The sequence below is a fragment of the Glycine max genome, chromosome 1, assembly GCF_000004515.6.
Source record: "Glycine max cultivar Williams 82 chromosome 1, Glycine_max_v4.0, whole genome shotgun sequence".
NCBI lineage: Eukaryota > Viridiplantae > Streptophyta > Magnoliopsida > Fabales > Fabaceae > Glycine > Glycine max.
The window spans coordinates 56,046,459-56,072,604 of NC_016088.4; the positions used below are offsets into that span (position 1 = coordinate 56,046,459).

At 33.6% G+C, this 26,146-nt stretch overlaps 4 protein-coding genes across 8 annotated transcripts; all 4 read left to right on the top strand.

Annotated features, from left to right (window-relative positions):
• The first annotated feature begins 356 nt into the window (after positions 1–356).
• Positions 357–1,734, top strand: LOC102664313 (uncharacterized). Its single transcript, XM_041015131.1, has 2 exons — positions 357–817; positions 1,068–1,734. Exons 1-2 carry the CDS (start codon positions 419–421, stop codon positions 1,518–1,520), a joined length of 852 nt encoding a protein of 283 aa, XP_040871065.1. The 5' UTR covers positions 357–418; the 3' UTR covers positions 1,521–1,734.
• A 2,019-nt stretch (positions 1,735–3,753) lies between these two features.
• LOC100776280 (uncharacterized) lies at positions 3,754–8,325 on the top strand. Of its 2 annotated transcripts, XM_026129017.2 has the most exons (8): positions 3,757–4,160; positions 4,239–4,301; positions 4,435–5,193; positions 5,335–5,469; positions 6,204–6,287; positions 7,535–7,594; positions 7,688–7,774; positions 7,864–8,325. In XM_026129017.2, exons 1-8 carry the CDS (start codon positions 3,888–3,890, stop codon positions 7,969–7,971), a joined length of 1,569 nt encoding a protein of 522 aa, XP_025984802.1. In that variant the 5' UTR covers positions 3,757–3,887; the 3' UTR covers positions 7,972–8,325. The 2 variants fall into 2 exon arrangements, with proteins under 2 accessions (XP_040873173.1, XP_025984802.1); XM_041017239.1 differs by having other exon boundaries at positions 3,754–4,160; positions 4,435–5,469.
• A 4,789-nt stretch (positions 8,326–13,114) lies between these two features.
• On the top strand, positions 13,115–17,229 carry LOC113001967 (uncharacterized). Of its 4 annotated transcripts, none has more exons than XM_026129020.2 (3): positions 13,115–13,480; positions 14,201–16,103; positions 16,251–17,229. In XM_026129020.2, exons 2-3 carry the CDS (start codon positions 14,460–14,462, stop codon positions 16,284–16,286), a joined length of 1,680 nt encoding a protein of 559 aa, XP_025984805.1. In that variant the 5' UTR covers positions 13,115–13,480; positions 14,201–14,459; the 3' UTR covers positions 16,287–17,229. The 4 variants fall into 4 exon arrangements, with proteins under 4 accessions (XP_025984805.1, XP_025984804.1, XP_025984803.1 ...); XM_026129019.2 differs by having other exon boundaries at positions 16,446–16,617; XM_026129018.2 differs by having other exon boundaries at positions 13,116–13,480; positions 16,474–17,229.
• Positions 17,230–18,309: 1,080 nt separating this feature from the next.
• LOC100796300 (signal peptide peptidase-like 2) lies at positions 18,310–24,687 on the top strand. The gene is made up of 14 exons (XM_003517421.5): positions 18,310–18,593; positions 18,808–18,966; positions 19,071–19,182; positions 19,341–19,460; positions 19,642–19,793; positions 19,901–20,083; positions 20,308–20,342; positions 21,507–21,663; positions 22,112–22,165; positions 23,242–23,334; positions 23,425–23,567; positions 23,899–23,969; positions 24,154–24,237; positions 24,374–24,687. Exons 1-14 carry the CDS (start codon positions 18,447–18,449, stop codon positions 24,493–24,495), a joined length of 1,632 nt encoding a protein of 543 aa, XP_003517469.1. The 5' UTR covers positions 18,310–18,446; the 3' UTR covers positions 24,496–24,687.
• Positions 24,688–26,146: the final 1,459 nt, after the last annotated feature.

Consider the following 26,146-nt stretch of genomic DNA (forward strand, 5'->3'; position numbering starts at 1 on the left):
TTGATATAGTCAAAATGAATTGTTTTTCAAATTGTATTGACCCTTATTGTCGACATTTGATATAATCTAAATTTAATTATTTTTTTAAAACTAAATTCTTATGTGTTGCACCGGTTCATACTAAGTTCTCATGTTTCGCACCAATCCACGGTTTTTTTTTTAAATAACCATAAACTACATCTTATTTTTAGGAAAAATTAAATGCATATCTATTTTTCTTTCTTTTAAAGAAATTAATCTTATGTAGAGTTAAATTTTTACTCATGGGTTGGGTTAGATGAGTGACATGGTTTTATATACATTGTGTATATGTATGTGACTCACCTTGACTAGTATATTCATTGAGGGGGTGAGTTTTGTGTTTCATTGCATTTCCACTGAGGAGTTGAGGCAGTCATCATAACAAAAATAATTAGAAATGATGAATCATCGCCGTCGTACTCAAGTGGTAACGAGTGATGATGAAGAGGAAACACCAAACCCACAATACACACAGAAAAGGACGAGGCTTTCAGAGCAAGATAACAGTAATGAGAATAAAGAAGAACAAAAAAAAGAAGCAGTATCGAAACTGCCTCGTCCTGTGGAGGACGCTAAGCCTATTGGCGAGCCTATTAAGTCTTCGGGAAAAGGGAAAAAAGAGAAGAGGCACTATGAATCCTTCGAGTTTAATGGGATCAAATATACTCTTGTAAATTATTTTTTCTCATTAATTCTTCACAATTTAGGGATTTTAAGATTACAAACTTGTTCCGATTTTAATTTTGTTTCTGCAGGAGGATCATGTTCTTTTCAAACCAGAGGAAAAGGGCCAAAAGCCATATGCTGGAATTATTAAGGTACTAACATTTATTTCCCCTTTTCAATTCTTATGGATTGTGATTTAAGATTTTAAAAATTCAATCAATTCAATTGATTCGTGCCTGATAAATAATTATTATTCCTTTTATCAATGCTTGTTTTGTGTTGCATTGATCTTATGACGGGTTTTTTGCCCTATTTTTTGCCCTTTTTCTATCCTCTTTTGAGGGAGTTGATTTTTTTTTTTTACGTTCTTGTGTTGTTAGGACATTACACAAGGAAATAATGGCAACGTGGTAGTGACAGGGCAGTGGTTTTATCGTCCCGAAGAAGCTGAGAAAAAAAGTGGTGGCAATTGGAAATCGTGTGATACGAGGGAGTTGTTTTATAGTTTCCACCGTGATGATGTTCATGCTGAGGCTGTTATGCATAAGTGTGTGGTGCATTATGTTCCCCAACACAAACAACTTCCAAAACGTAAGGATCACCCAGGGTTTATTGTACAAAAGGTGTATGACAATGTGGAAAAAAAGCTTTGGAGGTTGGGTGATAAGGGCTTTGAGGATATTAAGCAGCAAGAGATTGATGTGCTTCTTGAGAAGACTCTACAACGTATTGGTGAATTATTTGACATCGAGGCTGATGAAACCCTTAACGATGGGGAAGACCAAATGAAAATAAAAAAAAAGCTCAAGGAGAAAAAGTGTTTCACCTCTTGATGTTTCAAAGGACCAGATGTCTCAAAAGTAATCTACATGGCTATTGAAACTCCTCCACCAACGCCTTCACACCTTTCATCCACTTTTGCACCTCCATCTTCACCAACTTAAGTGCAATCATCAGTTGTTTATCCCCATAGCCAAATTAAAATCGACAAGTTGTCCATGTGATGTCATCCACCTCAATCCTAAACAACTTATTTGTTTTTGTCTATTTTCAGTTTTATTTTCTTGCTTTTGACAATTATATTATAATATGTATTGCTTATATTTCTCTATATTACTTTAATGTGTGTTATTTGATACATATTCATGCTCTGTCACACATGTGTGTTTTGATACATACTATGATCTTTATTATTCATTTATGCAAGGATGGATAGAGTGCGGGGCGAGTTGGGGCACTAACCCCCCCTCTCTCGGCACCTTATGTATGTGTGTGGAGTAGATAGTCAACTAGTCTTCGTGCGAATTTCTCTTGTCTTCTACAAGTCTATTATGGGATTGTGTTCACATTAGTGTTGGCAACATATATGTTTACAAATTTTATATAGGTTGGGTTGAAATCATTTAGGTCATAGGATTTAGCAAGTAGAGATTATGTTTTGTGTTCAAATTGATCGGTTTGGTTTGGTTAGCGGTTTGTATTTCTAAAATTGAATCAAATCAATAGTTTTTTAATTTGTTTGGATATTTTGTGCTCAAACTAATTGATTTGATTTGGAGATTGTAGTTCTAAAATCGAACCAAATCGCAACACTTATATACTACTCTAATATTATATGTATACTATTTGAGTTTCACATCATTTTATAGTGTTATGTATATAAAACTTATACATTGTATACTACTTTATTTTTTGGATGACTTTTATCATTGAATTGATGGAAATTTGGTCGGTTTTTATCATAGAATGTTTATCATATTAATAAGTTTTGTAGATTGTTATCAACATTTTTTTAATAAAATTTGATTTGAAAGATGAAAATAAAGTATATAAATTAAAACCACAAAAACCTCAAACCAAATTGCAAAAGATTAATTTGGGTTGGTTCGAATTTGATAGTAAATTCAATCCAAACAAAATTAAAATCACATATAATTTTTATATTTGATTCAAATGACTTTTTGAGAAAAAAAAAAACCAAATCAAATCACTTCAGGAACCTAGTATAAAGTGTCTAATCCCTAAAATATTTGGATGATAATAAAGATTATTAAAATTTGTGAATCAATTAAAAGTTTGTTCCATTTGCAACAATAATAGTTATTTAAGTTAATCCTTTTAGAAAATAACTGCTTCATAAAAGTGATATGGATGGTCCAAAGTCATTAGTGTTTTTAACCTTAGCATCCAAAATATTCTTTTATACAAAACATCTAATATTACGTGTCTATGATTTAACTATCCAATAGTTGCTCCTTTACAAAAAGCGTCCAATGCATGTTTTTAGATATATATTTTTGACTAAAATATTCTTTTTGTCCCTTAATGTTTTTAGTAATTTTCACTTTTATCTTTTAAAATTTTCATTTTAATTATTTCATTTTAATTTTAAAATGGAACCAAATTCATCTTTATGTTAATTTCACACTAACATGGTTAACATTTTATATTTTAAAATAATTAATTTTTATTATCATAACTCAATCACAAACACCAAATTAATCCAATCTTAATCAATTTAATATTATATTAATTGACTAAAAAAACAAAACAAATATGAGCCAATTAAAACCAATTAAACATGATAGTTCAAATCTAATTTTATCCTAAACATAAACCAAACAAACTTATCAACATTCAAAGTAAATAGTTATTATTTGATTGTACATTTATAAATATCTAAATCTTATAAAATTTCATACATAATTATCATCAGGTTTATTATATCCTTCAATAATAAAATTTTGATTTTTTTATATATTACATATTCATATTATATTAGTTGTTACCATTATCACTATTGTGTTCATTAGGTTAACATTTTTTATGATTGACATTTGATATAATTTAAATAATTTTTTTTTCTAAAATTAATTTTCAAATTATATTATTTCTTACCATTGGCACTTTTTGGTCATTATGTTAATATTTTTTTCACAGAATACCAATTAATTTTATAGATGAGTAATGTTGACTGAAAAAATTATTCGTGAATTTCTAGTTTATCCTTTTACAATTAACATATGAGATAATTTGTAAATTATATTTTCGTACATTTCACGACCAGTGGGTTGGGTCAGGCGAGTGAAATGGGTTATCGTGTATGTATGTGACTCAGCTTGACCAGACCAGAGTATATTCATTGAGTTTGTTTTACGTTACATTGCCATTTAGGCGGTGATCGTAACTGAGAATTGGAAATGGTGAATCGTCGACGCCTCACCCGGGTGGCGACGAGCGACGATGAAGACGAGGCACCGCGTCCACAACGCACGCGGAAGAGGATGAGGCTTATCGAGGAAGATAACGATGATGACGAGAATGAAGAAGAGAAACAACAAGAGGTGCCGGAACTGCCTCAGCCTGCGGAGGACGCTAAGCCTCTTGGCGAACCCGTTAGGGTTTCGGGAAAAGGAAGAGGAAGGAAGAGGCACTATGATTCCTTCGAGTTCGATGGCATCCAATATATTCTCGTAAGCTTCGTAATTTTTTTCTCCTCAATTATTCCGAATTTAGGGATTTGAACACCAAAACTCGTTTCAATTCTGCAGGAGGATCCTGTTCTTCTTGTACCCGAGGAGAAAGGCCAGAAGCCATATGTTGCAATTATTAAGGTACTCTTATCTATTTCCCTTCTCAATTGCTATTCATTGTGGTTTTAGATATTTAATCAATTCGCTTGATTCATTCCCCTTATCAATACTTGTTTGTGCTGCATTCATGTTATGAAGGGTTTTCTCCTTTCAGGACATTACGCAGTCTATCAGTGGCAACGTGAAAGTGACGGGGCAGTGGTTTTATCGTCCCGAAGAAGCCGAGAAAAAAGGTGGTGGAAACTGGCAATCGTGTGATACCAGGGAACTGTTTTATAGTTTCCACCGTGACGATGTTCCTGCGGAGGCTGTTATGCACAAGTGTGTGGTACATTTTGTTCCCAGACACAAACAGCTTCCAAAGCGTAAGGATCACCCGGGGTTTATTGTACAGAAGGTGTATGACACTGTGGAAAGAAAGCTCTGGAGGCTGAGTGATAAGGATTATGAGGATATTAAGCAGCAAGAGATTGATGTGCTTGTTGAGAAGACTCTGCAACGTATTGGTGAACTACTTGACCTTGAGCCTGAGGAAGCCCCTGATGACGATGAGGATCAATTGAAAAATAGAAAAAGCTTAAGGAGAAAGAGTGTTTCACCTCTTGATGTTTCAAAGGAGGAAGAAGAAACTCTTAAGAGTGAACAACATCCAAAGTCTGAAACACCAGCGGGTTGCATAACTAATCCCTCAGAGTATTATCGGATATTGGTAGAATTCAATGCACTAACTGGAGATAGCCATCGAGACAAATGGTTGGAGAGGTTGCTTCAACGCATTCATTACATGTGTGATTCTAATGATAGCAAAGAAAGGGACAAAGGATTAGGAAATGTCAATTCTGATGAAATCAACGGTGGAAGCAAGCATAGAAGTTCAGAGTCAGCAAATGTCTGTCAAGATAAGGTTCAGAAGGTGTGGCTAATCCGTATTATTAGTCCATTAGCAACTAATCATTTTCTCTTTTTTGTTCTCTATATCTCCCTTTTTCTTAACGGGTATATGAATTTGTCTCTCTCTTCCCCTCGCCCCCCCCCCCCCCCCCCAAATCTACAGAGTTCCAAGTCTTTTATTTGGCCAGATGCTGGTGTTTCAGCCATGGTTGCTCTCGAAAAAGCTTCTCATGATGCTCTCTCATCAGATTCTATGAAGTACAACCAAAAGTTGCGCCAATTAGCTTTTAATTTCCAGGTAAGAAGCTGGCTTCTGCATATATAAGTTATATGCTTGAGATATTTTTAACTATTGCATTTTGAGTTATTAAAAAAACTAAATATTGCTGCTAAATTCTAAGGTGAGACTTTTAAACTTGTACTGATCTTTGTTCATATTTATCTATTATTAAAATGAATGTCTAAGATAATAGGTTACAAGTCGGAAACAAATGTATTATCTTTCTATTCAAATTAAGAATTAAGAAATGATAAATTGGAAGGTTGGATGATCACACTAAGTAATTTATATATGTACAAAACACACACTAGTATCTCTGTGCAATTATCTCCTTTGAAGAATGAAAAGAAAGGGAAAAATCAGTTAGCTGTAACAATAATTATATATTCTGTCACTTGTATGTATCTTCACCGTCATCATAACAAATGATTTTTGAGATATTTTTGTATTGAGAAATCCATGTGAATATTTATTCTTAGAATTTGGACTAAGGTCCTAAGTCAGGCCTAATTCATCTCAACCCCCACAATCCAATGTCCCAATGATTGCACACTACTATACTTGATTCAGCCTTTTTGGTTAGCCCTTTGTGGTGGCCTTTTTTGAGACATTGGCAACCAACTTTGAGAAGCTGCAATTAAGGCAGGCTAGGAGTAACCACAATTAAGGCAACTTTCCAACATTTGTGTATATGTTTATCTCTTGCACTTATAATGTATGATTGATATAGTTCTTTTTTTTGGTTTTTGCAGAAAAATGCAGTGTTAGCACGCCGTCTATTAAGTGGAGAGTTGGAGCCTTCAAAAATATTAAATATGACACCCAATGAATTAAAGGTATGGTAGATTTAATCTTATCATTTTTTCCCATCTGTCAAATACTATTGGCTCAACTTGGGTACTCAAACTAGACTCTTTAAATGCTCGATCAAGCTCATTTGTTTATTTAAATACATAAATTCGAGCTTGAGATTAGGCTCGATTATTTAAATGAACCAAGCTTTTATAACTCAACACTAATTGTTCATTTAATTATTGGTGTAGTGTATTCTTAGAATTTGGGCTCAAGACATAACTTAACCCCACAAAACCGACTTGTACAATGAGGATTGCCTAAGCTTTATAAGTTTATAAGCACTACTTTGGCCTTATCTTTAGTTATGTGGGATCTCAATCCCCAAGAGCCAATATCCTGACACAGCTGCACATTATGACACTTCACTTGGCCTTTCTTATTAGCCCCTTTGTAGGTCGCTTATTAAGGCAGGCTTGAGGTGATTGCAATTAAGGCAACTTTTCAAGTTTCAACACATCCCATCACATTCAAGGCTATGGGTCTGAAGTGTGGAAATGTAGGTGGACCAACAATGGATCTAGGACAGACTCTAATTCCATATCAAAATTTGGGCTTATGGCCTAACTTAACCCCACAAAATTGGTTTATATGGTGAGGATTGCCCTAGCTTTATAAACACTACTCTTTGTCTCTAGTTGATGTGGGATATCAACCCCCTAAGATTTGATGTCTTGACGGCTGCACACTATGACGCTTCACTCAGTCTTTCTGGTCAGCCCCTTTGTAGCCCTTTTGAGACATTGGAAACAGGCAACCAACTCTAATAAGCCACAATTAACTAGGTGGGCCAGGGGAGATTGCAATTAAGGTGACTTTCCAACATGTATTATAATCAATTGTAGATGAACATTCAGCCTTTGAGACCAGTCACCTAGGAACTTTAGTCCTCATTTTATTGCTTGTTTTGTTTGGAATTGATTTGTAGGAATCGAGTCTACTTACTAAAGGCATAGGGGTGGTAAATGCATATTACATAAAATTTCTGAGAATTTACTTCTAAAATTGGCTCATGCTTTTCAAAGGGTTCCCTAAAATAATGTTTGATGTTTAAAAAAGCTATTTGCACTGTCTTTTATGGAAACAGCAAAAAATACATCTACACATCTTAAAGCAACTATGAATTGAAGTACTGGTAACTTGTCATCAATTTCTGAAAGCTGCTTTTGAAAAGATTAAACTGCTTGATGCATAGTTTCTTATGGTCACATACTAAATATATGAACTTCAGGAGGGTTTGGTTGCTGAGGAAAAAACCAAGGAGGAGCCTGACAAGATCCAGCACTTGCAAGTAAACTTTCCCTGCTACAATTATTATCTCATTAACTGTTATTAAGTTGTGTGAAGATATCTGCCGGCTTCAGCTTTCCTTCCCATGAAACAGATGACAGATGCTCGCTGCTCAAAATGCATGGATTGTAAGGTGGCCTTGAGAGAGATTATCCAAGCTGGAAATAATGAACGTTATCAGGTTTGCATCTTTTTTACTTTAGTCCAGAGTTCCAAAACTGTGTCCTGCACTTTTATGGCTTGGTTTGATTGCTTTCTGCTTCTTTACAGCTGGAATGTGTTTCCTGTGGTCATTCCTGGTATGCCTCCCGGGATGAGGTGTCTATGCTGACCATAGATGCATCAGATTCTAAGGGAAACATAGGCACAGCGCTATAGGCCACTGCAAAATTTAAAGATGTTCAGATGAAGCTGGTGAGCCGCTGTGAATCCAATGTCAGCCAATGGCATCTTTTAAAAGACAAGTTAATTGTATATCCCCTGAAATGATTTGGAAAGTCCAGGAAAGGTGACGATATTGAGGCTATGAGACGTGTATCTATCCCGGCTAGTGTTAAGTCATAGCAAAAGACTGTTTATGAATAGATATAGTTCTCTTCCTATTTGACTCTGCGCATATCATACAACAAACGGTTGGTTTTGTGTAATACTTCGCATAAACTAGCTGGTGTTACCTCATACATCATAAGGGTAGTGTTAGCCATAGAAGTAAATTTCTTAGTTTGACTTTTACTTTGTAGTATTAACTTGTTTCAATCATTAATAAGCAAAAAAAAAAAAAAAAAAACTCATACCAAACTTAGTTGTGCCTCAGCTGCAAGTTTCTGAAGAAGTTCTGGCTTTGCTGGAAGCCATTCAGTTGGTAATATTTGGATTGCGATATTTTTTAAATTGATTTTAAAACAGTGGTTGATAAGATCAAGCATCCAACGCATGATATTTCATGAATTAGCAAGGGTGGCTATTACTCTACCTAGTCTCCATAGTTTTGATTCCAACTTGATTGCTCTTTATGAAAGTGAACTGAAATAAAGGATTGTCGGTGACCTTATTCTGTTTGTGATGAATTTAACCCACTTATTGACTCATTTTGATGGTTATGGTATAATATGAAAGCCACATTCTTGGACAGGATGTTAATCACTAGTTGTGAGTTGTGACAAATTTGGGATCCACTCATCCTTGCTCTTTCATTTCTCTTTTTGCCCGGCTAAAAAACTATTTTTGAAGTTACAGGTACATTAACCTTAATTTATGATCACCCCAACCAAAGAAGCATAAGTTACTCAACAGATTGCAATCACATTTACTAAAGCAATATGAACTTGCAAAATAATATTGGTAAGTTCTTATATGACACGATCAGGTCATAGTGGAAATTGTTTTTGCGCAAGTAGTTCATTTAAATAAAGTTCAACCTTTTTCTTAAATAAATAATATTTTTTATTAACAAATATTAATTGTTAATTTTTTATTAGTAGGAAGAATTGAATTCATGACTTTTTTTTCTCTTTTTCTTCTCTCTTAACCACCCAATCCCAACTTATATCTCCATCTGATAAACAAATAGTGACATGACATAAATTACGTTGCAACATCATGGCCACTAGCTAGTGCGACGGTGACAACTCACCGTGACGGTTTTCAATTTTTCATCAACCAAATTTTAGAGGTGCCTCAATTGAAGTTGGACAAGGAGAACCTTGACATGACACACATTGTCGCTTAGAAGGACCAATTGCTTTAGGTGTTCTGCAGAATTTTGAGCATGGTTGGAAAAAGTAAAGTCTAGGGAATCCTTTACCTATTGAACTTGGGAAAGAAACTGACATTTCTGTAGTATCATCACTAGTATCGGTTTCTAAAGACAAACAAACATGGAATGTTCCGTAATGGAAGGGCTATTTATGGCTTCCAAATATCCACAGAGCAACGCTGCGATTGAGGCAAGGACCCGATACTGAGACTCTGGCAGCTTCTATTATTCTTCATGGCGATGATGATCACCATTCACCACTAAGATCCCACATGGTGGTTGGTTGGCTCCACCGCGGTCTTGGAGGAGTTTTTGAGTTCGCTAAAGTGCTACTCAACAAAATTAATAAACTCGGGTGACTTAAGAAAAAAGTGTTCAAAAACACGCGGAATAAATGATGTATTTTATATTTAAATTATATTATGAACCGATGACATTAAAAAGTGTATCTAAGATTAACCTTTATTTGTTAACAACTTTAACAATTGAAAAAAATAGAGAAGTGATATTCAGATCATTTAAACATGCAACGTAAGGCTTGTGCACCAGTCTAATGCTCTATTTATAGCACGTTAAGGATATCAAATTTCTAATCAAATCAAAATCATTTATTGATAGTATCTTTTTGTTAAGCTATATTATTTTTTGTTACCTTTTATTGTTAACCATCTAACAATTAAAATTGAAATAATAATTGACCAAGTCAAACTTGTATCTAGCGGCCTTTTCAATCCAAATTTCAAATACTATTTTCTTTCAGCAAATCTTTCATACTATTTATATTTTAAGCGCTAGCAAAAATATAATAATATTTTACCTTTTTGAAATCAATTAATCATTTGATGATATTAAATTCTCTAATTTAATTCATCATCAAATATTAAAATAATTTTTTTAACAGAGATTAAAATACTCAGTTTGTGTGTGATCCCGTAGATTCAATACTAAGTCGGTAATATATTAATCAAATTAATATACTAATCAAGGTAAGCGTCTAGCAACACTCCTTATCGTTGAAGTAGCATTTTACTTTCAAGAACCATTAGAAGAGTAGTGTACTAATTTCTTCCATCTTTACCGCTCTAGGTTAACTCTAGAGTATAGTGTTATTGTTGAACTCTTCTGAGTTAACTCATAATGACTTAAGAAACTCATTTCTTCTTTCATTTAATTTTTCTGACCAGAATATAATTTTATTCATAGAGCTCGAACTCATTACCAAGAGTTAATGAATTCCTTCTTGATTAATCATTAATTCTACAATTATTTAATCATATACAATATTCATTCAACAAGTACTCTAAAATATTAGGTGTCCAGAATCAAAATACAATAACCTGTTAATTACTATAACAATCTCAGGTCAAAGAAAACTATTATACCTCTTTTTGAGAATTTTCTATTGACAGTTTGTGATAAATTTTAATCATTAGAAAATTTCAATTAAGTCAGTTTAATGATTACATCAACATTTGACTCATCTATATATACAAATTAATAAATGAGATCTATTAATATTTATCTAATAAATACTATCACATATATATTAATCTATCTGGATTATTAATATCCTATTTATAATAAATCTATGATCATGAATGATTTAAATTAAAATTAGAACAAACTTGTTTCTCATTATCATAATCTCTATTATAATAACAAGTCTTTAATTTTAATCAAGGACATTATGGACCATTTAATCAAATAGTGAAATATAACAATGAAAATAAAATAATACTTTATTATTAAAATTAGAATTGATAATATATTTGACATTTTTATATTATGTTGCATTGTATTTATTATGAGTCTTACCATATCAAACTATTTAAATGATAAATTAAAAAATTGAAGTGATTAAATCAATTTTTTTTTCTTTTCAAAATCGATCTAAATGAATTCACGAATACCTTGAGTCTCAAAGAACTGTGAGCTGTGTTTTTAAAAATAAAAAATAAAAATCTGTGAGCTATACTAACTGATATCAGCAAAATCACATGAATGGATTATTTTTTTTTAAGTCATATTTTAAAACACAATCTATCCATATTCTGTAATTTTTTTATTCAAAATCTACCAATTTTTGTAATGTTTTTAAAAAATTAACCCATTGATGTGATTTTGCCAACGGATATTTTTAGATTTTAACCTATCGACCTAGGAGATCCATGCAAGGTCCCACTTAATATGAAGATGACTCTATTAACTCTCCTTACTTACCCATTACTCACCAATTACATTATGTAGCGTTCTGTCCCATACTCCCATGTCAAATTGTCAATTACCAAAAAAGGCTCCTTCAAATAGGCCTTAGGTAGTTAGGTGATAATTTTAGAGCAATCAACTTATTTCAAAGACATAACACACCAACTCTTACCTTTTAGCAAAAGGCCTAGAATTTGATATCGACTACAGTTTTAGTAAGAATAGTAAACATACCATTATCTTATGTTCTAGATAGAACCTGATTTTTTCTTTCATAAATGCTATAGTTAATTATCTAATAACTTTATTTAATAATTTTTCTTCAATCTCTCAAACAATCTTGACATAGTAGTACTATTACACAGTGTTAAGAGATAAAAAGGTTCTAGTAAAAAAAGAGAGATAGAAAGGTTAATAAAAAAGAAAAAAAATGTCAACTAAGTTTTATTGCTCGTACATAAATGCACAACGGTGAATATCACTACCATACCGTGGAATATGGACATATAACATTGAAGTAAGTTAATTAATACTCAAATTCTAAAATGTAGAAGAATTACTTGTAGAGTGTGTTTGGGAGATGAGGAAGGAGAAAAAAAAAATAGAATGAGTCTCATACTTTTTATATTATTCTTTAACTTAAATATTTTTTTCTATTTTTATTTTTTCTATTTTTATCTTCTCAGCCAAGAATACTAGTAATCATCTCGTCCACTCACCATATGTAGTAGTTTTGAATTTAGTTGATGAATAATTCTAATTTTTCTTGCAATATTTTTCAATTAGTTAATCTCTTAAAAAGTGTTTTTTTTTTGTATTTTAACAAGTTAAATGTATCCACCTTTTTATTTAATAGTAATTTTTTAATTTAATACTCCCATTAAGAAGATAATCAAAATGTTATAAAATGACGTAACATAACGTGAATCATGATAAACCAAAACCGAATGTGACCAACCGACAGTCATTGAATTTGGTTTGCTATCTCGCAAACCAAGCACATGCAATGCAACTATATTTCATTTCTTACCTTCCTTCTGCTCCCCAAAATGACCATAACACTTTTTGACCCAACACCAACAGAAAACATTACCATTATCACACACGACCTATCTTAGATAAATGCCTCTTATTATCTTATCATCATATGCACAGTGATTAATTATTAATTTCATGGGATTGCGGTCTTACACTTATCATCCTTGCTTTTTATTCACTCAGTCTCAGTGGAAGAGGTTGCCCCTTTATGATGGGGTTATTCGTCTTTTAACCGTGGGTGCACGCTCATTCATTCTCTTGCTCGGTTTTGGGCTTGACCTTGCCCTGTCTCACAGCTCCCACATTCTCATTGCTGAGTGAGACTCAAATCTTACATATTTTTAACACATTTTATAATTTTGTATTAATTAAAATTTATCAAAAACTCTAAAATTATATATAAAAAATATTAACTAACAGAAGACTCACTTAATTTTATAGTTTTTTTTTTAAATAAATTTCGGCTAAAGTGTGTCAAAAATAGTTGCTAACATTTCTCAATAATAATAAAGAAGAGAAAAAGAGAAGCGCAGCATTTGACATAATGATGATGTTTGATCAAAGGACATAGCTTTAGTAGCAGTGGCAGTAGAGACATGTACAGAGGATCGTCTGCTTGCTGTCTCTTCTTTCCCCTCCTTTTCGTGTGTGAGAGAGTTCAGTGTTATTCTCTGTTCTAACTTCACTTTTTGGCACCATTTATCATGCTTCACTCCTTCTTCTTCTTCTTCTTCTTCTTCACCCTCCAACAGGCCAAGAAAGATAGCTCTTTTCTACGGTTATATATATATATATACTCTTGGACACTTTTTGTTTGAGTTTGGAGACAATGATTGTGTGTTGACGCTCTTCCTTCGGTTTCAATTCACTTCTCCAACATCTACTACAGTATGGCCCTTTCCTTTCACTGCTTTTCTTTTTTTCAATTTTCTACTGTTATGTTATGTTTATGGTTTGGTATTAAAGTGAACTTTATTTTATTTTTAGAATATTATTACTTAACATTTGCGCAGCAATTGCCATCCTTGTAATCACTTTACTCATATTCTGGGTATTATTCATAATTTTACCTTTTCCTTTTGCTAAGCTACAGATCTTACAGGATTTTTTTTTGGAAGTGGGGGTGTTGGGAATCAAAATTGTTACTTTTTAGTTTTTCAGCAATCCCATTCCTAACTTTTAATTTCACTGTTGGGACACTTCCTTTCCAATAATGGTTTTTTGCAATTGCAGCAAGCTTGTAATTGGCATCGTAAAGTTTGATATTTTAAAAAATTGTAGATATCTGTTGTACGTGCCCTTTCTTACCTGCAATCAACAATTTGTTTTGTGAAATATTATCACATTCTGCCTCAATTGTGATTTTCCTCTGCTTATCTCAAAATTAGGAGGCAAACCATTATTGAATATAGTGTGACCTCAAAAATCACTGCAAAATTATGATATTTCTGCGCTGATTGAGAAGCTGAGCTAAATATACACTGATTAGTTGCAAATATAAGATTTAAAGTTCGTTCAATTACAAACAAAATGCATCATTGTGTCAAATGAATTCGATCTCTCTCTTGCAAATTAATTATCTGTATTTTTTATTTTTCTTCTTAATAGTATTGCAGGGCTCTTCAGGATGGGACAAGAATTGGAGTTTGATCTGAATGACAAGTCTTCCGTGGGTCTCAGTTCCGATACTGTTCTTCCATCTCATCAATATTGCTTTAATGTGAAGAAAAGATGTAATAATGGGAAACCCACTGGGAAAGATGATTTTTTGAAACTCAAAGAGAACCTTGCTGATATCAATTTTGGTCGCTTCCGCAGTTCTTCACCAAAGGGCCTTCCCTGACTGGAAGGTAATATAGAAATAGAAATGAGACAAGGTTCCGTGTATCAGAGTTCAGAACAAGTCATAAATATAAAGAAAATTGGCACCATTAGGGGAAGGAAAAAAATAGAAATTTCATCTAGGAGTAGTGATGCCTCTTTTTCAGGTAGTGTTGTTGATTCTCTGTGTGGTTCAGATGATGAAAGTCTGGATGAGAGACCTTCAGTAATATCTCAGGACTCAAATTTAGGTTCAACATCTCCATCTGTTTCTGTTTCCTGGGTTAGTATGGAGAACAGCACTTCAAATGGCTATATTGAATTTTGCTTAAATTCAGATGTTTGGGATGAAAAATATGGTGCAGCAGAAGGGGTTGGTTCTATAAATACAGAAATCAGAAGTGACAAGGTTGCTGGTTCACCAATTGATGGTAATTTTCATCTTCAAAAAGAGACAGTTCGTGGATTACAAAAGCCACTCTCTGCTATGGTTGAAATCTCTCTCATGCCATCTCCATCAGAGAGTGACTGCTCACCAAGATCAAGTTCAAAAATCTCACTCACCTCTATCAGGAACAGGTTAAATTCATATACAAAGTCAAAATCTTTGAAAAGCCCAGTGAGTTGTGTTCTGGAAACTACTGAGGTCAAATTAAGCGGCACAAGAAACAGGGCTTATCAGAGATCTTTGCTGAATGACTTCTCTAACACAGCAAAGCATTCTGACATTATTTCTGAGTTTATCAATAGAGATATCCAGTTTTCAGGTCTATCATGTTCTCCTGTTCATCTTCATGGCAATCTCAAGTTGAAAAACAAACAAGGACTGCCATTTTTTGAGTTTAAGGTAAAGTGCCCCGAAGATGTCTTTGTGGTGAAGACATGGAAATCAGGCAATGCTTTCAATTGGGCGTATACCTTTCATTCAATGGATAATAGAAAAAAAAGTACTGCCACTGACTTGGGATCCCATTGTTGTGACAAAGACTCATCAATGGTAGCACAGATGCTGGTTTCCTCTAATTCATGCTCGAAATTAGAAGGTGGAATGTTTGACAACTCTATGGTATCAGAATTTGTGCTGTATGATCTTACACACTCAAGCAAAAGTGTTTCTCCTGAAAAAAAGCGTTACAGCGACCAACACTGTTCTAAAACTCTAAAAGCTTCTCGTGTAGGAATGAAGGGCGAAACTTTCAGGCCAGATGAAGAGACTTTGTTCACTAAAAACAAGCTTCTATCAGGCAATGCAGATTTTGATAAATCAAATTCCTATCCTTTGTCATCCACAGAATTGCATTCAAACCCTGAAATGGCTGCCATTGTTTTGCAAATTCCATTTCGCAAGAGAGAAAGCTTGAAATACAAAAGAAGGGATAGAATAAATGCTGAAGAGCATTCAAAATTAAGTGATCTCTCTTTAGCTGTAGATCAGAGTAGAAAAAGCCTTCATGATAGGAAAGTCCTAGAACAGGTGAAGGTGGTGCTACCAACCGGAAGCCATGGTTTGCCAAGTGCTGAAAGCCAGGGTCCCTCATCATTACTTGATAGATGGAAACATGGTGGAGGTTGTGATTGTGGCGGCTGGGACATGGCCTGTCCCCTTATTCTTTTAGGTAATCCTACTATTCAATTTGCTGAAGGTCGAACTCATATGGAGGGATATCAAACACTGGAACTTTTCACTCAGGTAAAGCTTGAATCTCTCCAACTCTTTTGTGAAAGGACTTAAAATAGATTTAGAAAAATAGTCACGCCTTAAGTTTTCTTTTCATTTTTTTTTGTTGATTTAAATCTTCTGAATTTAACTTTTTGCATTTTCTCTTCCCAAATGAAGATATATGCATCTACAATAGGACAAAAAGCAAAATGATATTGACTCTAGTCTACATTGCACGATGAACTAATTCCATGAGACATGCATCTTCATAAGATGTCAAATACCGTTGTGATTCCAATTGGAGCCTTTTCTGTTTCATTCAGTGCCTCAGTTTTAACATGCTTCGTTTATGAGATTTTGATTGGTTTTTAGGGTACTTATCTCTCCTTCTGGTGCATAGGGAGCCAAAGAGAGAACTCCTACATTTGGCATGACAATGGTTGAAGAGGGGCAATATGCAGTTGATTTCCATGCAAACCTATCACCGTTACAAGCTTTCTCCATTTGTGTTGCTATTTTGCATGGCAACTCCTCCTTCAGTGGCACGGGGAAGGCAAAAAACCAACAGATATCTAGATGCAATTCATTGAAAATGCTTCTTGAGGAGGAGGTAGAGTTATTTATCAACTCAGTCACCAAAGAAGAGAATAAGAATGTGTCCAAGATTCAGAAGGGAATTTCTCGACCCTACGTGCTAAACCCACCTTTGTCTCCCATTGCACGAGTATAAAGGGTAGTTTACACTTGCCCAGCTTGCTGCAGTGATCCAAGTGAGATATTTGTGTCAGCTTTTGAGTCCTTAATTTAAGCCATTGCTATTGCTGGTTTGACCTTAAAGCTGGTAGCAAGTGCTACATTCTCTGCTTCTGGTTATTGGAACTGAGTCTGGGCTATTTATTACTCATGATAGTCAAAAGAATATATCTTGCCACACAGAATACCCTGCTTTCATGAAGAAAATGTGGAGTGCTTGCTGCTAATGTTAGAATCATACTTTGTAACACCAAATAGAACAGAATATTATTGTCCATATTTGAATGGGATAATTAGAGGGAAAGGTTATAGGAAATGATTTTATTCTGGATTTCAGTCCTTTCTATATGTAAACATTAAAAAATGACACTGGAAATCAACCCAGTAATTTGTTTAAAAACAACTTGCATTTGCCGGTAATCAAACCTCAGTGAACCTGGATTAACCAGAATACTAACGGAAATTCTGACTGATCTCTGTACATTATGGTTGTTCATGGAGATTTGAACTTTACATTACCCATTGATGATTTGATGAATATAATAAATTAAAGTGAAAAAACAAATTGTTCATATTAATAGTATTATTATACAATTTTAATAGTTGTAAGTTAATAATATATATTTTAAAACAAAAGATGATAGAAAAAGTTAGATATATAAATAACATATTATAACTATTAAAGGCTTTACTTGATTTTTTTTATTAAAAGTTTAAAATAATAGTACTATCTAATGCTGAATACCTATTAAATAAAATTGATATTAGTAAATATGCTGTTTGATTTGGGTTAGTTTAATTTTAGATATATTATCTAAAATCTAAAAACTGATTTGACTCAATTTATTTTTGAATAGACTTGAATTTGAGTGTCCTTAATCTAGGAGAATGTAACTTAAACTAATCATGATGAAAAAATTTATCTTATAAATTATTCAGTGTTATTAAATATTATTACTAAATCATTTAATTTTTAAGTTTAAATTTATAATAATATTATTAATCAAAATTAATCAATTAACTAATTGTATGGATGGCGTGTAATTTGAGTCTTGCAACGGCAGTCTACCTGGCTGCCGTGACTTTACCACATTTTCCCTTACACTTCTCTTCTTTTTAATTATAAATAATCAATTTTTTACAGTATCTTTTGTATCTAATACTAATTATAAATAAACAACTTTTTAATATGCATTACTTATTGACTAATTGACTGTATCATGATATCATCAGTTCCCTTTGCATAATATTATTATAATCATTTATGACTATTAATAAAAATAATCATTTCCTTTAATGTTTATATTATTAACTTTTATTTATTTTATAAATTTTTAAAATGTAATTATTATCACTTTTCTTAAAAAAATTGTTATCACTATTTTTTTTAACTATTTCTGTTTTACTTTTAAAAATAAAGACAGAGGTTCAACTAGTATTATCATAATAATAATAGTCATTGTAATACTAATAGTAATATGCTTTAATTTCTTCTTTATTTTATTGAATGGATCAAAATCGAAAGTTAATTGTTCCAAGACGCGGCAGCGTCTGTCTCTCTCGGTTTCAACTGTGAGTTGGTAATGGTTGCATAAATCTCATTGACGTGAGACTGCATCCATGGCTTCGGAGAAGATTTGCTCGATTCTCTTGTTTTGTGCTGTAATTTTGCTTCTCCGTGATGCTCCTTCTGCCATAGCTGGGGACATAGTTCACGACGACGATTCAACTCCCAAGAAGCCGGGTTGCGAGAACCAGTTCGTTCTGGTATACCCACTTTACAAAGTTCTCTTTTTCTCTTTTCATTTCTGGGTTTCTCGCTTTTTCCTCGTACTAGAAGCGTGCATGGTCATGGAGCATCAAAATCATATTTTCCAGAACTAGACATTTGAGATTAAAAAAAAAAAAAAACTTTAGTTCCTGATTAATTAGTAAGTCTCAAGTTCAATTCGAGTGCTGATTAACTTGTTATAATTGTCAGGTAAAAGTGCAAACATGGGTCAATGGTGTAGAGGATGTTGAATTTGTTGGTGTGGGTGCCAGATTTGGCAGAGCCATTGTGTCCAAAGAGAAAAATGCAAAGCACACGCGCCTTATTCTTTCAGATCCTCGTGATTGTTGCATTCCGCCAAAGAATAAGGTTCTTTCTTCATGTGTGACATGTTGTATTGTACTTTACTTTGGTCACTAGTGTAGCAAAGTACTAACATGTTAGTAGTTCAACTGTGTTGTGTAAACTGTCAGATTGTGGGAGATGTCATCATGGTGGATCGAGGCAACTGCACGTTCACAAAAAAGGCAAATATTGCACAGAATGCTAATGCTTCAGCCATCCTCATCATAAATAACCAAAAAGGTAAAAATTCCGTTGTCCTTCTGGCTCTTATTTTTTTTGGGTAGTTGGGTTTTTGATAGTTGAAGAAGTTGCTTCACTTTTGTGTTGGGTGGGTCATGTCTAGTATATACACTTTTTTATTTCTCTTTTCATGTCAAATTTGTTTTTGTTGTTTGCAGAACTGTACAAGATGGTTTGCGAACCTGATGAAACTGATTTGAACATACACATACCTGCTGTCATGCTTCCACTAGATGCAGGTACAAGGCTGGAAAAAATGCTGACAACTACTTCATCTGGTGAGCTTCCTTGTGCATGTTTTGTGGACTTGTAGTAGTTTCTATTTGATGCAGCTAACTTAGTGATGGTCGCAATATCTTTAATGCTTATGACTTATCAGCAGATTCTAATTGCAATGTAACTACTATTTGTTTTTCCTAAAGGGGAGGGAAGTTTTCTAAAAAAAAATCCGTTTTGCAGTGTCTGTGCAGCTGTACTCGCCACTTCGACCAGCTGTTGACGTAGCAGAAGTATTTCTTTGGATGATGGCAGTTCTTACCATATTGTGTGCATCATATTGGTCAGCTTGGACGACCCGAGAAGCAGCTATTGAACAGGATAAGTTGCTAAAGGTCTGTTTTTCCTATTCATTTAGTATTTACTCAAGTTGGATTTTCATTTCTTTTCTTAATATGTTGTCGATTCTACTACTTACTCTCATTTTTTTCTTTTCTTATAGGATGCTTCAGATGAACTCCCAAACACTAAATATGCTAGTGTTAGTGGAGTTGTAAATATGAATGTGAAAGCTGCAGTCCTTTTTGTTGTATTTGCTTCGTGTTTCCTGTTTATGCTTTACAAACTGATGTCGTCGTGGTTCATTGATGTTTTGGTTGTTCTCTTCTGTATTGGTGGTATTGAGGTATTAACTTCCACTAAATCAGTTTAAAATTTGATATTTTTGCATCTGCGAGGGGAAAAAAATCTATTTGCATATTACTCAAGTCTGTGACATTGCATGAGTACATGTTATAAAAACTCTCTGTTTCCAATACTGAATTCAAATTTTGTCTTTCCTGCTATTGCCAATTTGCCATGTTATTCTCTGCCAGGTCATTGCTAACCATATTTTTCTTGTATGTCTAGGGCTTGCAAACATGCTTGGTTGCTCTTTTGTCCAGGTATGGTGTATCTTCTTTAATGAATGTTATTAAGAATTTTTGGTCTTAGTATCCATCTATTAAGAAGCTCAAATTGGATCCAAAGAGAGTTGACATGTTTTATGACAAAATAATGTTGGAATTTGGATGGCTTGCCTTTTTTATTACATGATTAGCTTGATACCTTAAGCATTAAAGCAATTGTCTTGCCTTTTCATTAATTATTTTCAAATCTTAGATTAGAAATTGATAAATGCTGTTGTATGAGCTTGATATTTTGTGCACAACCAGAAGTTGTTATCAATATAGATAAATTAGCAATTGTGACCTTATAATGTGTTTTTTTCCCACATAATCTGCTACCAAGGGTAGATAAGTGAAACTTGTGGCTGGTTTGATAGAAAAAATGAGCTGTATAGTCAGTGTTAGTCAGTAAAACAGCCAAGGCTTAGCTCCCCTGCTCCCCCTACGTAATACTTTTAGATGGAGCAATGCTGTTGATGGTGCATTTTGTTTCCATATCCCTGGGATTTTGTACTTTTCTTTTATATTTCTAAGATGATTTTACCATACAAAGCCAAAGGTAATGTACACATTTTGGAGAAGTCTGACACACTGACATTTTATTCTCTGGAAGATATCATTATAAAAAAAAAATATTTTTCAGGAGACACCAGGTCTAAAGGACTCGCACAGTCACATGCATGTGCACACACTCCCACAAAGCTGACTAAATGACTGGGGAAAGGATTTCCTAGGTGTTACCTGCATTCTTAGTATTTAAGACTTCATTGAACTTAATTTTATCTTTCATTAATTTTTTGAGAATGTGCTATTATGTGATTAACTTAATTTTTGTATGTTTGAACTACATGAGATGTTGATAATCTTTTTGCATTTTGACATTTACAAACAGTACATTATATATTATATAAATGTTTCAAATGATATAGGATCAGGATGCTTTATTACCTAGTACTCTTGAAAATCATGTCATAAGGTAAAATAGTCTCCTTTCCTCACATTTGAGAGTAATTTTCAAATTTCAAAGATTGAGGATATTGTGTTCTAGAATGTTTGAGTTTCCAACCTTGCATGCTTTTATTGTCCTTTTTAATTGAAGTTGTCATTATGTTCTTCACAATGTTAACTTGTAGAGGAAACTTATTTTGTTTTCCTGTGCAGGTGGTTCAAGCATGCCGGAGAGTCATACATCAAAGTACCTTTCTTAGGAGCTATCTCATACCTGACTTTGGCTGTTTCTCCATTCTGTATAACATTTTCCATTCTCTGGGCAGTTTATCGCAACGAATCCTTTGCCTGGATTGGTCAAGATATACTTGTAAGGATAAATTTTTCTCCAGTCTTAAATGATATTCCCCTCCTTCAAACATATCATATAGGCACTCAAGGTCTAAAGGATGTTTGTCCTTTTCTTTGTTATTTTCAAAGAGGAAGAGGGTACATTTCTCATAATGTAGTTGTGCTTTATATTCATAAATTGTAAAATGTGTCCTGGCATCCATTTGCCTCTGCTACATACTAAAAGGAAATTCAACCGCCTGTCAGGAGTGTCAAGTGGGTGCTTTTGGTGAAGACTTTTTGGATCCTTATTTCTGAATGCAACTTTTTCCTAATATTTCTTTGCCCAACTGTACAAATAATAATAAACTTTGCTATTGTTAGATATATGATATGAAAATTCTGTTTAGTTTTTATACTTATCTGGATAGGCTATTAGTCACTTGTCCATTTAATCATAATTTCTTTTTCATTAATTGTTCTAACAGGGAATAACACTGATAATCACAGTTCTACAGATTGTACATGTACCAAATCTCAAGGTAATTATTTAAGCGTATATTATGCTTGTGCTGTGCTTTATGTTAACCATGATACAATTATTCTTGAATTCTGTTTCTTTTCAGTAGAAGCCATTTAATGGGCACTCTGATATATACTTTGACAATTTTTTGATACATCTCTCATTGCAAAGAAATGAACTAACAACATATTTAATTTGATAAGTGCATCTGGTGCTGCATTGCTTCTAGTTTCCACTCCTGCTTGTTTCAGCAAACGCTCAGATCTGTAATTTGTCAAGTTAGAGTCTGTCTTGATATATTTATGCTGCATGAAATGTTTCTTTAGGAAAATCAAGGGCTTGTTCTGGGTTCAATTTTTTTTATTTTCAAATGCAAATTTCAGAACAATATGTGTTCAGCTAAAAGGGGGCTGAATTGATTGTTAATCAAGTTTCAAAACACTTTTAACTTAATCTTTAAAACTAAAAAAGAATCTTTTTTGGTTTTTTTAGTTGTAAAAATAATCCATTCAAATCTCCAATCTCTCCTAAAAGACCCACATGTTACTGCCGCTATCACAGTCACCACCAATACCCCCAGTCAATTGCTGCTGCCATCCCCACCGACCACCACCATTGGTTGTCACCGCTATCATCATTACTGTCACTATGACCACTACCACTGGTCATCGCTGCAATTGTCATCTCCACTTCCATTGCCCCCCTCCACACTCACCCACCACCGCCATTGTTGTCAATTTGCCACTACCACCACAGCTAGTCAACCAATATTGTCACTACCGTCATTACCACAATGACCACCTACTACCACCATTGTTGATGCTGCCATTGCTATTTGCTAGTCAGTCACCATCGGCATGATCATGATTGTTGTTGCCTCCACCACTACTATTACCACCACCAACACCTCTACCATTGACCATCATTGTCACCAAAGTCATCACCACCAGTCATCATCATCACAAAAAACTAAAACTAAAACCATGAAACTAAAAATTGGTTTTAGTTTTTAAAAATTAAAACTTAAAACTAGCAGCTATCCCAACTACGCCCTAAGATACTCATGTTATTTGATTTGATTGTTTCCTGAATTAGGTTGGTACAGTACTTCTTGGCTGTGCCTTCATTTACGACATCTTTTGGGTATTTGTCTCAAAGAAGTTTTTCAAGGAAAGCGTCATGATTGTGGTTAGTATATGTTCTATTCTAATTCATGACAATCACTATCACCCTATGTATTTACTAATTTTAATTTTGCTTACTTTTTACTCACCATAGGTGGCCCGAGGCGATCGAAGTGGAGAAGATGGAATTCCCATGTTACTGAAGTTCCCTCGGATTTTTGATCCATGGGGTGGTTACAGCATCATAGGTTTTGGAGACATCCTTTTACCAGGAATGCTGGTGGCATTCTCACTCAGGTTTTATTTCCTCCCTCCTTTCTACCCCTTATCCCTTGCATGACTTATGTCAACCCAAAACTTGATTTGAATGACAAGGTCCAAATTTTATGGATTGGAATGTTGCTTCAGCCTGTTTATCAGGAATTTTGCTTTCACAATTATAACCAGAGAAGGTAGAAGAATGAAGGAATTTTGAGTTCAATAACAGCAATTTCGTAGTCCTTCTATTGGATGAATTATTGTAATTCATCATTCTAAAATCAAATGCAAGAGCAAGGCTGTTGCAGTATACTTTTTAAGCAAGTGTTTAGTTGATGAAAAAGCTTTCCTGATCAAAATGTTTTTGCAGGTACGATTGGCTGGCAAACAAGAGCCTTAGAAGTGGATATTTCTTGTGGGCAATGTTTGCATATGGCTTTGGTGAGAACCAACTACCAATCACCTTGTCTGTTATTGACTTCAATAACTATATTTTCAAACTATAAAAACAAATTTTCATGAGAAACTTTTTCAATATAAAATCATTTTTTTTCATTATTGATTTAAAAGTTACATGATTGATTGAGTGCATACAAATGACCTGACTTGTTTCTAATGTTGGTAGGTCTTTTAGTTACGTACGTGGCACTAAACTTGATGGACGGGCATGGCCAACCAGCACTACTATACATCGTTCCATTTACCCTTGGTACTTTAGATGGAAAAGATTATTTTGTTATCACTTTCTACCAAGAAAAAAAAATGAAATCATCTATCAAGGAAATTTCTGAACTGCTTAGTAGTTGTATATAGTTAGGTGCTAACGGTTTCATGCATTAATGCAGGGACCCTGATGACATTGGGGCGGAAGCGAGGAGATTTGAGGGTTTTGTGGACTAGTGGAGAACCTGAAAGACCCTGTCCACATATAAGACTCCTACACAGTGGAGAACTAAACTGTGAATGAATGATGTTGTAACTTTTCACCTCTGATATATTCGGTGTATGCAATGCATGGCTTATCTTCTGCAATTGAGCACCATAGTTTCATGTATCCAATCCCCTTTAAACAAAGCAGGGGCTCACATTTATAGTTACAAGTAATGTAGAGTTTGTTCAAATAGTTCTACATAGAAATCTCTAATCAGCGTTGTTTGTAGTTGGTGTATGATCTATGGTTTTTGTACCTGCAATTTTACTTTATTGGGCATGCTCATGGCTTATATGATAAAAAAAAATCACGAAAGCAAATAATACTTGAGTTGACACTTGATAGTTTTTCTTTGCCGAAGGTAGCCTCTAAATTAAGTGAATGATTATGATGGGGATCAATGTAATAAAGTAAACCTTCCGCTTAATTGATGTAAATGCGTGACCAGTTCATTTCCCTATTTCCCTACCAGGGACAATGAGTGTTAATCAAAAATTAAAATACCAACAAAAATGCCAATATTCCGAAGGTTCTTTTAAGTTTTAAGTTTTAATGATTGTTACACTGATAAAGAAATCTATAAGAAAAAAAATACTATTAAATAAAAATATTAAATACTGAATCAGTTTAACTTTTGATTTCTTATCAAATTATAAAATAATGAAAATACTAAATCTTTGCAAACATTATTTTAGTATTTCATTGAGACTCCATTTTCTTTTTTAGATGACTTATTTCTATAATAACTTCATGATAATAATTTACTGATAACACCTTTTCATAAAAAAAATGACAACATATTTTCGTATCTTTTCAAGATTTAACTTTTGATTTCCTGTCATATCATAAGGACACTATTATTTTAGTACATCATTGAGACTATCCATTTTCATTTTTAGACCACTTATTTTTACCATAATTTTATACTATTTTTTATAACCTTTTTTTATTTCTTTCCATCGCGTTAACCATCTTATTTTGCACATTCTTTCTTTTATCGCGTAACTTTTTGTACAAGATTTTAGTATCAGTATAATTTCTATTTTACTAATGACATCTCCATGCTGCATGGAAAAAGTTTGCCTGGTAGCCTAAGTTTGAGGCGTGGGAAGCGGGTGCTCTTCATTGCTACTCATATTTCTTTTTCTTTTTTATTAAAGAAGAATTGTAAAACACTTGTTAATTAAAAATTTAACGACTGTTTCATTTCATCTGTATATTATTTTCACTTAGCAGGTCAAGGGAAGATTTAGAATTGTCAGTGAGGGCTTGCGGCTGCATGTGAATCCACGCAACGCAACATGAATAGGGTATCCTGTGGGTGTGAGCTGTAAGGCACAATATAACTGGCTAGTCTTGTCACTCCCACTCCCTGTCTTAGGGTAGAGGACTAGATCCCCCTAAAGTTAGAATATTATTGACAGAAGAAAAGAATAACACCATCTTTATAATTCATGATCCATCATGTAAAACTTAATTAGGTCAATTATACTAACATCTTTAAAAACAATTATATATATGATATTTTTTTTAACATTACACAAACATCTCATAAGTCATAATTATGTAACAATATAATATAATATGATATATCTCTCATTTACATAACTTCTTTCTAATTATACTATTACATGAAGTTAGGGAAATCGATATAATGTAAAAAAAAATGTCATGTGATAGTGTTAAA